Raw genomic sequence first — 13102 nt, 5'->3', positions numbered from 1 at the left:
GTAGTTTGCGAGGACCTTTGCGACTGGAATCATCGGTCGAAACACCCTTGCCTGAGGGCGTAAAGTAGATAGAAGACTCTCCTGTGGGTGCGCGCTGTTGAGTGGTAGTTACTGATTCACTTTTGCGACGCTTTGATTTGGCATGAGAGACATGCTGTGAGGTATTCTTCGAAGCTCGAGACTTTCTAGCAGTCACTGGAAGACAATCATTATTTTCAGGTAAGGGTTTTCTCTTCAGCAAAGAAGATGTCTGGGGGGTATAAGCATATGAACGTAGAAACTGAGAAAAGGTGGAAGGGGTACTAGTATTCATCGACTGAGAAAGAGATAGAGGTGTACCGTGGTGGACTAGGGTGATGGACCGGGTGGACCTCTGGACTTTTGGTGGCGTCAATTGACCGGAAAAGGCAAAGTCAGGTTTAGTGACTCGGCTTTGGGAAGCTGGGGATCAGACGGAGGCTCCTGTTCGTCAGAAGCCATCACCAGCGTAACTCACCTTGAAAGCAGTCTCGACTCGAACAATAATCATTTCTTATATTCTTTCAAATCTCTTTCTCTTATATATCTCTTGTTTAGTTCTTGCATTCATTTACAAGAACAGAGCGTCTGTGAATCTACCAATTCATTTCTTATCTGTCCAAACAGTTGGGACTATTTCTTTCATTCACATCTCTTAATGCCATCAAGGAAGAACCGAAATGCAACCCGACAATCACCTCGTACTCCTGTTAATAATTACTCTCCTGCTATCCTTCCCGTCGACTCAAATTCTCCGCCTTGGTCTACGGAACAGTCCCCCCTTGTCGAGCCAGACAGACCTCCAGATTCTCCTATCATTCAAATCAACCTCGAACTTCCTCCAGTGGTAGCAATGGAAGATGAGAGTTCACCTATCAAACATGATGGGGGTCTTCTTCTGGCAACCCCCGAGTCTCGTCCCTCGCCTGTGCGTTCAGAGGTTAAGCTTCCTCCAACAGAAGACGACTTTACGTTTACACCAGGAGCGCTTGGCCACACCCGATCTCCTGTGCTTGCCCGGTGAGCATTCTCTCTTTGTTTGTCTCTACCGGTCCGTTTTTGGGGTGCCGCACTTCTTTCATACTTGAGGGAAACACAAGGGGCATTTACACAGCATGGTGTTGTCTTCCCTGGTTATCGTATCCTCGCCTTGATGCGCCCCATCAGCTTTCCTGTGTTGTGATATATTCAATCGACAAGTATAGTAGATCACCACGTGCGCATGCATTCTGTACATCATCTTCTCGTTCGTTTCCCCACTCCTTTCCTTCATTAGACACAAAAGGCAAGACAGCTGAACTTATACTTTCCTAGCGAGCCAACCATGCTTGAGAACTTCTCTCGCGCTGTGCGCAACTACGTGCCAACTTCCATTCCTGTTCCTGCATCTGCACCCTCTCCGCCGCGGGTATCAAGGCCCGTTTCTTTTGGTAGCTTCATGGCCCCTCCTGGCGCTTCCACAAGCCCAAAGATACCCATTGTCTCTCCAACCGCCAGGAAGCCTCTTGGCGCTGGTCCAATTGGAAATCAGCAGAATTGGAGAATGAGACCAGGCGCCAAACTTGACTCAGCAGACGACGACGAACATGCTATCTTCGGCTCTGACGATGAGGACTGTGAAAGCGCGTTCTCAGGAGATCAGCCCCTGACAACTTACCCTACCGCCGCTGAAGGCGACTCTATTATGTGGTCCCGTTGGGACACCCTCATTGAGAACGGTTCGAGACCTCGGTGAGCTAATTCATGTCTCAGCAACAGACAGTTTTATAACAGATGTCGCATCATTCAGGCGTATACTGTTGCTTGGCTACACCACAGGCCTTCAGATTTGGGACTGCACAATCCTGGGATCAGTGTCCGAGATTCTGAATCTTACTGATTATCCTTTTGGGTCCGTTACCTTTGCTGGTGTGCTTGCGGCTCCGCACTCCTCTGGAGAACGTGAATATGACAGTTCCAGGCCTCTAATTGGTGTAGTGTGCGTTAAATTTCATGCTAGATACATGACATCCACCTCTGATAAACGGAATGTGCAGCTCTAGGTCGAAAGACAAGTCAACGATGTCTATTTATTCATTGCGGGCTCACAAGGTCATCAAGCATCTTCCGTTTGTTAATGTAACAACCTTTACTTCAAGTGCACACTTCATTGTCATCGTAAGTATCTGGCTTATCCACCTATAAGATGTCGCTGACCAGCAAACAACAGAGTACTACAAATCCACCAACTCTACACATTCTTTCTTCAGCATCCTTTACAGAACTACATACTATTTCTTCGCTTGCCATTCTTCCTTCGTACACAACAATTCCATATAAAGCCAATACCAACAACATTGTATCATTAACACCGATAGACTCCATCAACACTAACCATGCTTCTCATGACTACCCCGCCCCCATATTTGCTCTTTCTCATCGCATCTTGGCATATGCTTCCCTGCCTCCTAGAGCAGACTCTCATGTTGGAGCCGTTTCTCAGCCTCGCACGCGCCTACGCTCCCCGTCGAGCACCCTCGGAATATCTCATGCTGCTGCACTCAAGGTCGGGGGGACCGTCCTCAGCGGGGTGAAGTCCCTTGGTGGAATCGCATATTCCGCTGCTGCGGAGTATGCGAAATCTCGCGCGGGCGCGGGAGATCAATCACGCGTGGCTCAAGGGCAAACATCCGTGATGAGTGGCGTCAGCAACCTCTTCTTTTCACGGAGCGCCCCTGCTGCGAGCAGCGGTCATTCGGACCCAACCGAAGTTACGTCTCTGTCACCGGCGCTATTTCCAAATACCCAAGACCGACAAGAGGAAGTAGAGACGCTATCGTCGGGTTATCATATTACAGTACTAGATCTGGCTTCCCTTTTGTCCGGAGACAGTCCGTCCGTACGCATCATTTCCGAATTCGTCGCATTTAAGCACCAGCCCGTGTCCTCTCTCAAGTTCACTCTTGATGGGACCTCCTTGCTAGTATCTCCTAGGGATGGGCAAGCCGTTCGCACTTTCCAGATCCGGCCTACGGCGAGTGTTTTACTTCCCACCGACCCCGAGAAGTATGCTGGCGACCATCAAATCGCGCTCGTCGGGCGCCAATTCAATGCTGAACAAAGTTCACCGTGGCACATGTACAATCTACGCCGAGGTCGGACAACTGCCGTCATTGATGGGATCGAAGTTTCGGCGGATGGGCGGTGGGTCGCTTTTGGGACTAGGAAAGCGACAGTACACGTCTTTGCCATCAATCCATATGGCGGAAAGCCAGACTTGCGAAGCCATATGGAGAACAGGGTTCGCAACACAAATGAAGCCGTAAGTAAACGTCATCTTCCTAGTCCGTTTAGTTTTGCTCAGATCGTATTAGCATGTCCCATTGTCCGTTGAATTGTCATCGCTTGTGCGTCTCAGATCCGTCAAGGCGTCCGCTCATGGCGGCGTCAAGCCGGGAATTACCTTTACGTTCCTCCCTAGCGACACACCGTTGCCTGCCAGCCTCCAGCCTCCCCCATCTGCCATCACATCGTCTCCTAGCACATCCTCAAGTCGTTCTGATCAACCTTCTCCGCTTCGGGCGAGGAAGACTGCCAACTTTCAGGATCTTCTTCTCTTTGATCCCTCTGATGGTGTGCTATCTTTACGACGTATCATGCTTGAACAACGTCCTCGTGATACAGGCGCATTTTCATATACATTAGCCAACTTGCCGACGAGCATGTCGCTTCCTGGTACTAGTGCCACTGGTCGTCTCAGCACATCACCACACAATCGCGTCGGTGTCGCGTCGACCAAGACTTCTGGCCTAACTCAAATGATGTTGGAATCTGCTAGCGAATTGCATGGACGAGACACCATGATCGCTACTTGGCAGCTTAGACGACACCGAGATTGGGGCGAAGTCAAGCACGTGCAGCGTTTGAATGCGTGGTCTCCTGGACGAATGCCTATTGCAAAGTATGCGCTACTATCAACAAGTGGCTTTGATGCTGACGCAGATTGCATTACTTCTAGCTCTCTTGTTCATGCAGAACTGTCTACATATTCCAGGTCGCCGAATGTGAATCCTCGCCTTATCTATCTTGCCCACCAATTCAGCTTTTACACTCTGGGCGAAGATTACCATGCTCTCATTCGCCGCAATCGACTAGACATAACAGGGACCAAGATGGACGTGCGCAAGGAGGTAGAAGTCAGTGCATATTCCGCAGGCACTGGAGAGTCTTTTGTCGAGGGATTTTCGCCTCGTGATATGGGACGAGTCGCGTCTTCCTTTGACGAACCAATAGCGTCTGCTATATCTGCCGATATGGAGTACCCGCGTTCATCTCGGTCTCTCATCCCCATGCTCCCGAACGGGGCTGGTTTGAAGCCACGGTCCTTTAAGAACCCCATCCCCATCCGCGCCATGACATCAAATATTGCCGAAGGCGTCGGAGAAGGTTTTGGTCGTATCCGAAGAGAGATCAATCGAGTTCGTTCCCCACAGCTTGTACGACCAGAGGGTCTATCGGCGTCCGTTCCTCTTGAGTTTGATGAGCATGACGAGGATCTAGTGTTTCCAGGGATGGAACGGGACGATGACGTTGTGGATGACAATGGGTCCAGAGGTGAAGACGCCACGGACCCTTCGATCGATACACCTCCTACCGATGCTGAGCTGTGCGATGAAGGCACCGAGTTATGGCATGGTTGGACAGAAGAGGATAAGCTCGCTGTGGACGAGGCAGAACAGTTTGACGATGTCGTCGGATTCTTGGACGAGGAGCAGACGCCAGCGATTCAAGCGGAGCAAAGGAGGGCGAACAGGAAACAACTTTGGTAGCCGCATCACGCGCTGTGCTTCCTGTTGCTTACTATCTACGTTTGTAATGTGTATTATCTGACATGTAACACGTGGTCCGGTGAAATTAGTAAACTTTGTTTGCAATCCAAGATAAATGCTACATGTAAACGTGAGATGCTCTGGGTGATATCAAGATACACATGTTGGTATGTAGTGGGCATAAGCAGTGACCAACGACAAGAAATGAAATGAAGATATATGTATGTGCATTATGAACGACTTGAGTGTGATCCATTCTGCCTTGCGACCGCGCGGCCTGATGTGTCACAGGGGAATGCAGGTCGTAGGGCTGTGGAAACCCGGGAATCTGTGCAAGAGCGCACGTAGGCTGGGTTTGAAGGTCTATAAAGGTATTCCGTGGGGTGCGATGGCGACGGGCCGAGATGAGAAGGGGGACGGGGTCGAGGATAACTATAAGAAGTAGTTTTCCGGGTTGGGGAAGGCGATCGTGACCAAAACGAGTTGGACTGCGACCCTGATCCACCGGGATGATTAACCTCCTTATGTTCTTTACTGCAGCCCTCGTAGACATCCATTGCGTATTGGGAATCATCGTCAGAAAGATCGTCTTCTGATTCTTCCGAGTCTGTTGCTGGTGGCGAGACCAGGGACTGGCCATGCCCCAGGATGTCCGAAGGGAACGGGGATTGATCACATGCACCATGGCCATCCATGTCAGCCAAGTGGCCCGCAGACAGTCTCGTGTGATTCCGCCAGTGGCGACGCATGTTTGAATTGACGTTGAATTCACGACCACATCCTGGATATGGGCACTGATATGCTAAAATTGGAAAAGTCAGCTAGTGTCTTCGTGGGTGTTGATACAAATTGAGAAGAAGTGATGCAACGAGGCAAACACGATTTGTCTTGAAGACGGACGAGTCCGAGATAATCAGATATAAACGTACGTTTTGCTCCCGTGTGTGTGTTTACGTGGATCTTCATGCTGCTGGGGCGATTGAATCGCTTACCGCAATGAGGACACTGGTGCTTCTTGCCGCGCCCTTCTCCATGCAGCATTGTTGTTAGATGATCCGACGACTTTAGGTAAGGTCTCCTGCCATCATTTGTCATGACGGTGGAAGCAGAATTAGGAGGGTCTGATACAGAAAAGGACAATACGGAAGATGAAGGCTGGGGTCTAGAATCTTGAACGTGTTGGGATGGACTAGGTAGGGTATCGCGTGGAATTTGTGAACTGTAAAGAGGGCCCGGAGACCTGTGCTTTTGGCGTTGTTGTGACTGCCGAGGAGGTACGAAGGGAGCCATAGAAACGCGGAAAACCGGAGTCGATCCATTGGCGATTCCCGAGCCCGATTTTCCCTGAGAGGAGTTTGTTGCACGAGTACGCAACTTGGTGCTAGAAGCGATATGCTGGAGGGAGGAAGCGAGAGGGTCAGCTCGGAGAACGTTGAAGGAATAAGCTGCGGGAGGTTGTGTATTGTCTGGGGTGAGATAGGACAATCGATTTGAAGCCGAGTCTGAGCTTGTACTGGATGGTGGTGGTGATGGAAGACTGCGAATTGCGGAATCACCCGTACGATAGGGTTTTGTACCGCGGTGGCGAGAAGTGGGGCGAATATGATCCTGGTGGATATGATGAGGATGGACGAGTGCAAGGTTGGGGGGGATAAACTCACAGAGGTATCATTGTCCTGAGAGGTACGAATTGAAATTTCTGGATGTAGAGTGAGTTGTGAGTATAAGGATTTTAAAAAGAGGCGTACCAGGGAAGATGTCGCGTATGCTAGGGAGTGGTACGCTCTGGTGAGACATTGTAATGATAAAGCGCAGTCGATGGTAGTAACCTGCTGTGGGCTTTGGGAGCTAAAAGGAATTTGAAGGATATTTATATAGATGAGGGAAGAGCCTGTTATGGATGATGGCCAATGCGGTGTTCTAAAGAAGGACCGAGGGCGCTTTGATGCGAGCACCGAGGATTGGCTCGAGCATGACCGTGGACCGCAGTAAGAGTGAAAAGATTAGCCTTGCCATGTACAGAAACGGGATAATATATTATATCATATTATTTCTCATTTTATATGATTTTATATCTCCTGAAAATCTTTCTCTTCTTATATTAAATCGGCCGCCGGTCACTCTTTTTCGTAAGTAAATCCGCCTAACCGCACTTGAATTACCACATTATTATATACGATGATCTTTTCCCCTTTTTGACCAGTGATCTCCGCCCCCAATCCCTGACTTATCCGCCGATCTTATCGTCAGCTGAGAATGTAATACACCTATCCTCAATTAGTCTCCGTTCTCCTGCCGTACCATACAACTTAGTCCCCGTCTCTCTTCGGTTATACACATCCTCAATACACACTCAGTCCTTGATCACCCTCCTTACGTCCACATCACTAGCAGCAACTCTCCGAGGTGATACCGTGCTTCTCATCCGTGGACATAGCTCATTCGGCACCCCCATTACAATACTGTCGGTCCCCGTCGATGCACTCCACCCTCGCCTACCCCCGTTCTTTATGTTCTAAAGAGGATCTCTTGACTCATCGATCATCCGCGGTACTACGTATACGTCGGACGCAACATGGCACCTTCCGATCTACTTGCGCTCAAAGCGGACTCTTGGTCATGCGGTTTGCACGTTGGTTTCCTGACTCCATTAAATCATACAACCATAGCATCCGTTCACTCGTCAAAAATAATCACATCCGTCCGTCTATAAATTAACTACTGCATCCCCCTCAACCGCGACACTGATTTTCGGATTGGCGCGGTGGCTTGCTATGTTTAATATTCTCTTACCATTGTGGGAAATCGCCGTTAAGATCGACAGGGCACATGGTTGCCGCCGGTTGGATGGCCGGATTGTCGCTGCGGTTAATTGCGTTATCGATCTTGACAACAACCAGGTCATGATTTTTCCCGATATGCAGAACCCCATCCGAGATCAGTGGGAAAACGATCTTTCAAGTATCAAAGACCATGTGCTCAAAAACTGAAAATATAGAAAGCCACACCAGAAACACGCTCGGCACTTCTGATCTGAGCTTCAGATCGGTACCGCGTTAGCAAAGCACCAGCGTTGAAGTTCCTATTTAAAGTGAAAAAGCACTAGAATTACTCTTTCAAACACTCCGCAACATGTGCAGACAATAACTTATCGACAAAGTCTGCAAACGAATCACAGACCTCATCGGGAGGTTGCACACCTTCCCTGCATTCATCCCCTGCTCGGTATTTTCCTGTTTTCACTGAGAATCCCCATTAATAATCGCTTGGCACGGCAAATTGTAACAAATCAACTCAATACCTAAGATCCTCCACAGACACAGGTCTATGGCGCCGCCACCAAGGTCCGTTCGGATATCATCGCCAATCACGGCGATGCATCCTTCAGGATCATAACCCTCACAATCGAGGCTCTCAATCACCATTTGGAAGAAAGCTTTACTTGGCTTGCCGAGCACCTCCGCTTCCCTTTCTGTAGCATTTTCAAGAGCGGTGACAAATGGTCCTGGACCAAGTACAAGCCCATGGCCCGAGGATTCTAGGTATCTCGCCTTGTGTAAAGCGATGAGGGGGATCGATGCCTTCGGATCCTCACCACACCGCTTCTGCGAATCATGTTCTCCAACAAGAATCCGAAATGCAGAATTAAGATGATCATAGTCGAACAACGCAGGCGCCAAGCCCACAATTACCGCGTCATAGGGGGCACTATGATCGTACAGTCCTCCGGAAATGCATTCGTCTTTAGCGGACTCGGACAACAGGAAATACGGCCTTGGAACGGCTTCAGCTTGATGTATCCCATGTTTGAAAGTTTTGGATCGCTGACCTTTTGAGACCCCTCGTCCGGATAAGACTCCGTACGGCCTTAAGGCTCGTCCATAGTTCTTGCGATTCACCAGTTTGCACGTCAAAACCAGCATCTAGCATTCTCTTCTGAAGGACTGAGGTGGATTCTTTGCTGGTATTGCTACAAAACCTGAACGGGAATTTACTGCGCCGCAGCTCAGCAAGCGCTTGAACTGCTTCTTGTGTGGGCGTCGAGCCGATCATCAGAGTACCAGAAATGTCTATAAGCAAAGCACGAATTTTCGGTCTGGGTCTTACAGCCATGGTGAAAGTGGGGCGTTGCTTTATCGCCGTTATCGATGATGGAAGTAAAAGGTCACTCAGTCGGACCATGGTGTGCGCGTCTATGACATTTTAATCACGTGCGGCGCCTTATCTGCACAGTGCACTCATTCAGGAGTCCTTGACGATTTGCAACCCTATTATTTTTTCGTCTTTTGTGTGTGCAGTATGTAACAATCAGACCAAATATAACGTTCACGTAACGTCCTAACGGAGAGGAAAGGGTCCATATAGTATGTAACCAACGGGAATCAGGCCATTTAAAACCTTCACGTAACGCGCTAGCGGAGAGGAAAGGGAACTAGAATCTAACCGCTGCTCAGCCAGAGCCCCAGAGAGCTTCGGCATCTATCTCTCGCGGACCATGCCCGTTTGGTGCTCCTGTATCATGCTCTTCATCGGTGGGTAGTGCAATTCTGCCTTCTCGCTTGGTAAGTCGACGGTAGAGGAGCGTTCCAATGAGAGCCAGAGGGTGGAGTACGGTGAACAAAATAACAGTAATCTAGACAAGTGTGAGGTAGGAGGTAGAATCATCATAAAATTTAGCTCACATAAACAGGAGCAGGTTTGGGCCTCGCGGTCCATATACTGACACAAATCCAAGTAGCTGCGACAGCCCATACGATATCACGGCGCATCATTATCACAAATAGGCCAATGAGATTTGCACCGCATGTGACCCCAAATCCAGGCCAAGCAAAGCGCCCGTAATCTTCGGGGTTACTAGGTGAATAATATAACCCCAGAGTGATGCTTAAAGGCATACGCGATCAGTAATGCAACTTCGCTCGAAAACAAAACTCCTACAAGAGCGAATAGGGAAACAGCAAGGATAGAGGAAGAATTAGGAAGAAACGCAGTGGAGCGTGAATGAGTGCCGTGTCGAGAGGGCGCGAGGATGTGGGAGGATGATACGTGAGCAGCGCGATGTTCGAATATAACAAACATAGAACCAGAAGTCCAAGAAGTATCGTCGAGAGTAAGAAAAACTCAAGGACCTGGTCACATATGACGGTGAGGTCCAATAGGTTTATGATATGCGACGTACCCAACACACGGCCCAAAGAGCCATCAACCAGTTTGCAAAAACGAGGGAAAGACCAACTCCTTTCACTATCGTTGTCTGCGTGTGCTAAGGACACTTCAACTGCTGACTAGCAATGCGCTGCTTACCTTCGTCTCCGGCTTCCTAGCTACAACCAGCAACGTGCAGTAGCCTATTTGCCCAAGGCATATAGCGACGACGTAGGCAGAAATGAGGCTTGGAGAAGGAGATATCGATGTAGGGTGTGACTTGATAATGGACCCTGGTAGACACCAACAAGATGAGAGACGAAATGAAGTACAAGCATGATGCTCACCGGCTGAAGGCTTGACAATGACTGAGCACACGACTAGTGTTGCGATGTTAATCAAAAGTGATAAAGGGGTGAGGACCTGTAGCCTGTGCAGCTAATCAGTAGGTATCGATGATGGTGATTGAGAGGGGCTATACTACACACCGTACAAGGGAAAGGTAATCCTGCACTGCAGGATGAGAAATATCGAGTGGTAACGAGTCCATAGCTAGCTCAGTGTAGTTTCACGAAACTTCTGTGTTGGTAGATGATTGCAAGAGGCAAGTGACGCTGCGTTCAGAAGGCATCGACGTTCAAGTTGAAGATGATGTCATAGACTCCAGGACTTTCAGGTAAACAAAGGAAAACAACTTTAATTTTTATGACAGAGAAAAATAAGAGACAACATACAGTTAACATGCAAACCAGATCACAGCGCTCGCGGAAGAGGGTGCGAGTCCCTGTTGCACACCATGCAGAACTTACAGAACATGCCATGTTAATCAAGACAATCCGGACAAATCACCTGCTTAATCTTACATACCAACTATACAGCCATGCTAGTGCCCAACGCGTTGTCGATCTTGAAAATATCCGTCAAGGCAAGGGAAAGTTGAAAGCAAGAGATACTTGGACCACTTGGCCTTTGATAGATTGCTTTATTCCGGAATGGCGGATTGAAGACGAAGTCAAATCTCTTGCTGAGGCGGTGGCTCGTCAGCTCAAAACTAAATATCTATCGAGAGCACATCGCAACCACCAATCAGAATCTCAGGATAATGTGGAGGAAAACGATGAGGAGGACTTGGAACCTTTGTCTCCAAGTCTTCTCCAAGCTCTGGTCTGGCAAGCCACTAAGGTCCTGGTCTGCATTTTGGACTCCATTCTTGAACAGCGGCCAGCGGTAGCAGATAGTATGCAAAATAGGATGTGGGCATTTAATTGGGAGGGTGTTCTCAGAGTCTTAATCTCGGGTATGACTCTAGACAGAACGTAAGTTACTGTCTTTCATGAGGCCCATTTATACTGACGATAATTCGCAAGCGTGATTTCTGCAGCAAAAAAGCGCCTGTCTTCGATATATGGCTCATCCAAAACTCTTGACATCGGTATTTGATTTTTTTTGCAAGTTTCTCTCCGGTTTCATATCAAACACCGCACCTTAGCTTTATCGAGAATTGGTCGCATCGAATCTCGTACATCCGTGTTGACTGAACTCTCAGAGATGTACGAGGATGCATTTCTTCAGCAACCCACCGTGCGTATACGGAGGCCACCAAGTGAGAACGTCTCATCCTTGTAACCGCGGCTTGTTTTGATATACCCATGCCCAGAGAAAAAACGACGGGTTACGTCCAAGGCGATCATCGAGACTGATACAGAGTAGTCATGTTTCCCGCGGATGCTGACGGACCTGGTGTTTCTCCGATTGACAACATGTTATCGTCGACGCTCACTATGTGGGTGTTTCAACTGATATGCACCACGCTTTCTAACGTGTCTCACAGCTCAGTGGTTTCAGTTCTCAGCACGACGAGCATCGAGATTCGGTTCAACGTACTTGTTAACCACGCTTTTATAATTACACCGCTTTTGGTATACTTGTTCGATTGAACAAGACCAACGGATTGAACCGAAGTTCATATGACGGGGATCAGATCACACCGGCAAGAGCCGCTTACCTGACCGAATTCATATCTATCATGCGAGATCCGGGCCACCTCCGAGTCGTCCTCGTCGTTCCTCGCGCTAGTAATCCTCTACGGGAACATGTCAAATACACAAGTCCGCTCAGGGATATCCCGATATTTTGATGACCACAGCACTGAGCATTGGATTGCGCCCACATTTCTATCACACAGGTTATACTTAGGCAAGCACAACATCCGCGCCCGTTACCAATGATGGCACCCGCCCGCAAGCCATCATCCATTTTATGTGATGTTTGTTGGATGTTGGTTCACATGAGATTTGAGCACTGGTGCTCTGTTTCACGTTCAGATATTGCCGTTGTTCTGGGACGTGCTATCTGCATTGCGGTTCAGTTTCTCTTGCCAGACTACGTCAAATTTGCCAATGGTACCGGTACCTGAACTTGCTGTGACCAGCTGTAGACTGACTCACATGCCAAAGATATCTTGGCACCGAAGGGCATCGCATGACGCCTACCGAATAATGAATTTGAATACTGACCTATTCCATATCTGTGTTTTTGGGTTCAGGAAAAGTGTGCACACAACTAGTTTCTTCCGTTTCTGACTTGGCCCATGGGGAAGGCCATGGACCACTCCAATCTTGCCAGGAAAGAAAGTTCGACAAGGCTAAAAATATTGATGAGGTAACTGGCCGCACGCAAAAGAAAGCAAAATAGGTGCTTTCGCGTGAAGAAGTGCCAGTCTGCCAGAGTATAACTTGGACGAAAGCCCACAGGACTTTTATATCCTAATGAATTCAAAGGTTACAGTACCGCTTACAGAACACATAACTCACAGATAGCTCGAGTATCTTGAGAATGATCGGGTGATATCAGTTCCGGTCGGAGAGATGCTGTGTCCGGGGGCAAGTAAGTTTCATATGTACGCGCGCAAATCAATGGTACTTAGGTCATGGGAATAGATGCAGGGCGGTGCATGGACACGTTTGACGGTCTGAGACAATCCAGGGCTCCCAATTAAGTAACCCATTGCCCTGGCATGGCATGCCACCTCCCCATCCCAGATATCAGCGCTTCAGCCTCCATCACAATCTTTGACGGACCTGATGACATTAATGATACCTGAGTAAGGGATATGATCTACAATTAAAAGC

The 13102-nt window shown here is 48.6% G+C and overlaps 5 protein-coding genes across 5 annotated transcripts; 2 read left to right on the top strand and 3 right to left on the bottom strand.

Annotated features, from left to right (window-relative positions):
* The first annotated feature begins 342 nt into the window (after positions 1-342).
* On the top strand, positions 343-4909 carry HD556DRAFT_1410590 (uncharacterized protein). The gene is made up of 7 exons (XM_041304153.1): positions 343-1038; positions 1333-1749; positions 1808-1996; positions 2055-2175; positions 2228-3319; positions 3372-3958; positions 4016-4909. The coding sequence occupies exons 1-7, from the start codon at positions 677-679 to the stop codon at positions 4824-4826; spliced, it is 3579 nt and encodes a 1192-aa protein (XP_041154552.1). The 5' UTR covers positions 343-676; the 3' UTR covers positions 4827-4909.
* Positions 4910-6874, bottom strand: HD556DRAFT_1410586 (uncharacterized protein). Its single transcript, XM_041304152.1, has 4 exons — positions 6575-6874; positions 6488-6525; positions 5756-6434; positions 4910-5628 (listed from the first exon to the last, which is right to left on the bottom strand). The coding sequence occupies exons 1-4, from the start codon at positions 6621-6623 to the stop codon at positions 5057-5059; spliced, it is 1338 nt and encodes a 445-aa protein (XP_041154551.1). The 5' UTR covers positions 6624-6874; the 3' UTR covers positions 4910-5056.
* Positions 6875-7569: 695 nt separating this feature from the next.
* HD556DRAFT_1503631 (HAD-like domain-containing protein) lies at positions 7570-8939 on the bottom strand (the record flags this gene model as incomplete). Its single annotated transcript, XM_041308992.1, has 3 exons — positions 7570-8068; positions 8128-8600; positions 8656-8939. The coding sequence occupies 3 exons, from the start codon at positions 8937-8939 to the stop codon at positions 7935-7937; spliced, it is 891 nt and encodes a 296-aa protein (XP_041154550.1). The 3' UTR covers positions 7570-7934.
* Positions 8940-9046: 107 nt separating this feature from the next.
* On the bottom strand, positions 9047-10521 carry HD556DRAFT_1503625 (uncharacterized protein; the record flags this gene model as incomplete). The annotated part of the gene is made up of 7 exons (XM_041308991.1): positions 9047-9459; positions 9509-9710; positions 9765-9955; positions 10006-10089; positions 10131-10264; positions 10319-10401; positions 10460-10521. The coding sequence occupies 7 exons, from the start codon at positions 10519-10521 to the stop codon at positions 9277-9279; spliced, it is 939 nt and encodes a 312-aa protein (XP_041154549.1). The 3' UTR covers positions 9047-9276.
* A 269-nt stretch (positions 10522-10790) lies between these two features.
* HD556DRAFT_1312904 (uncharacterized protein) lies at positions 10791-11398 on the top strand (the record flags this gene model as incomplete). Its single annotated transcript, XM_041300734.1, has 2 exons — positions 10791-11287; positions 11353-11398. The coding sequence occupies 2 exons, from the start codon at positions 10791-10793 to the stop codon at positions 11396-11398; spliced, it is 543 nt and encodes a 180-aa protein (XP_041154548.1).
* Positions 11399-13102: the final 1704 nt, after the last annotated feature.

Source organism: Suillus plorans (genome assembly GCF_016647745.1).
Source record: "Suillus plorans strain S12 chromosome Unknown HD556scaffold_82, whole genome shotgun sequence".
Lineage (NCBI taxonomy): Eukaryota > Fungi > Basidiomycota > Agaricomycetes > Boletales > Suillaceae > Suillus > Suillus plorans.
Note: the sequence above shows the minus strand (reverse complement) of the source record. Positions and strands in the feature narration are given on the sequence as shown.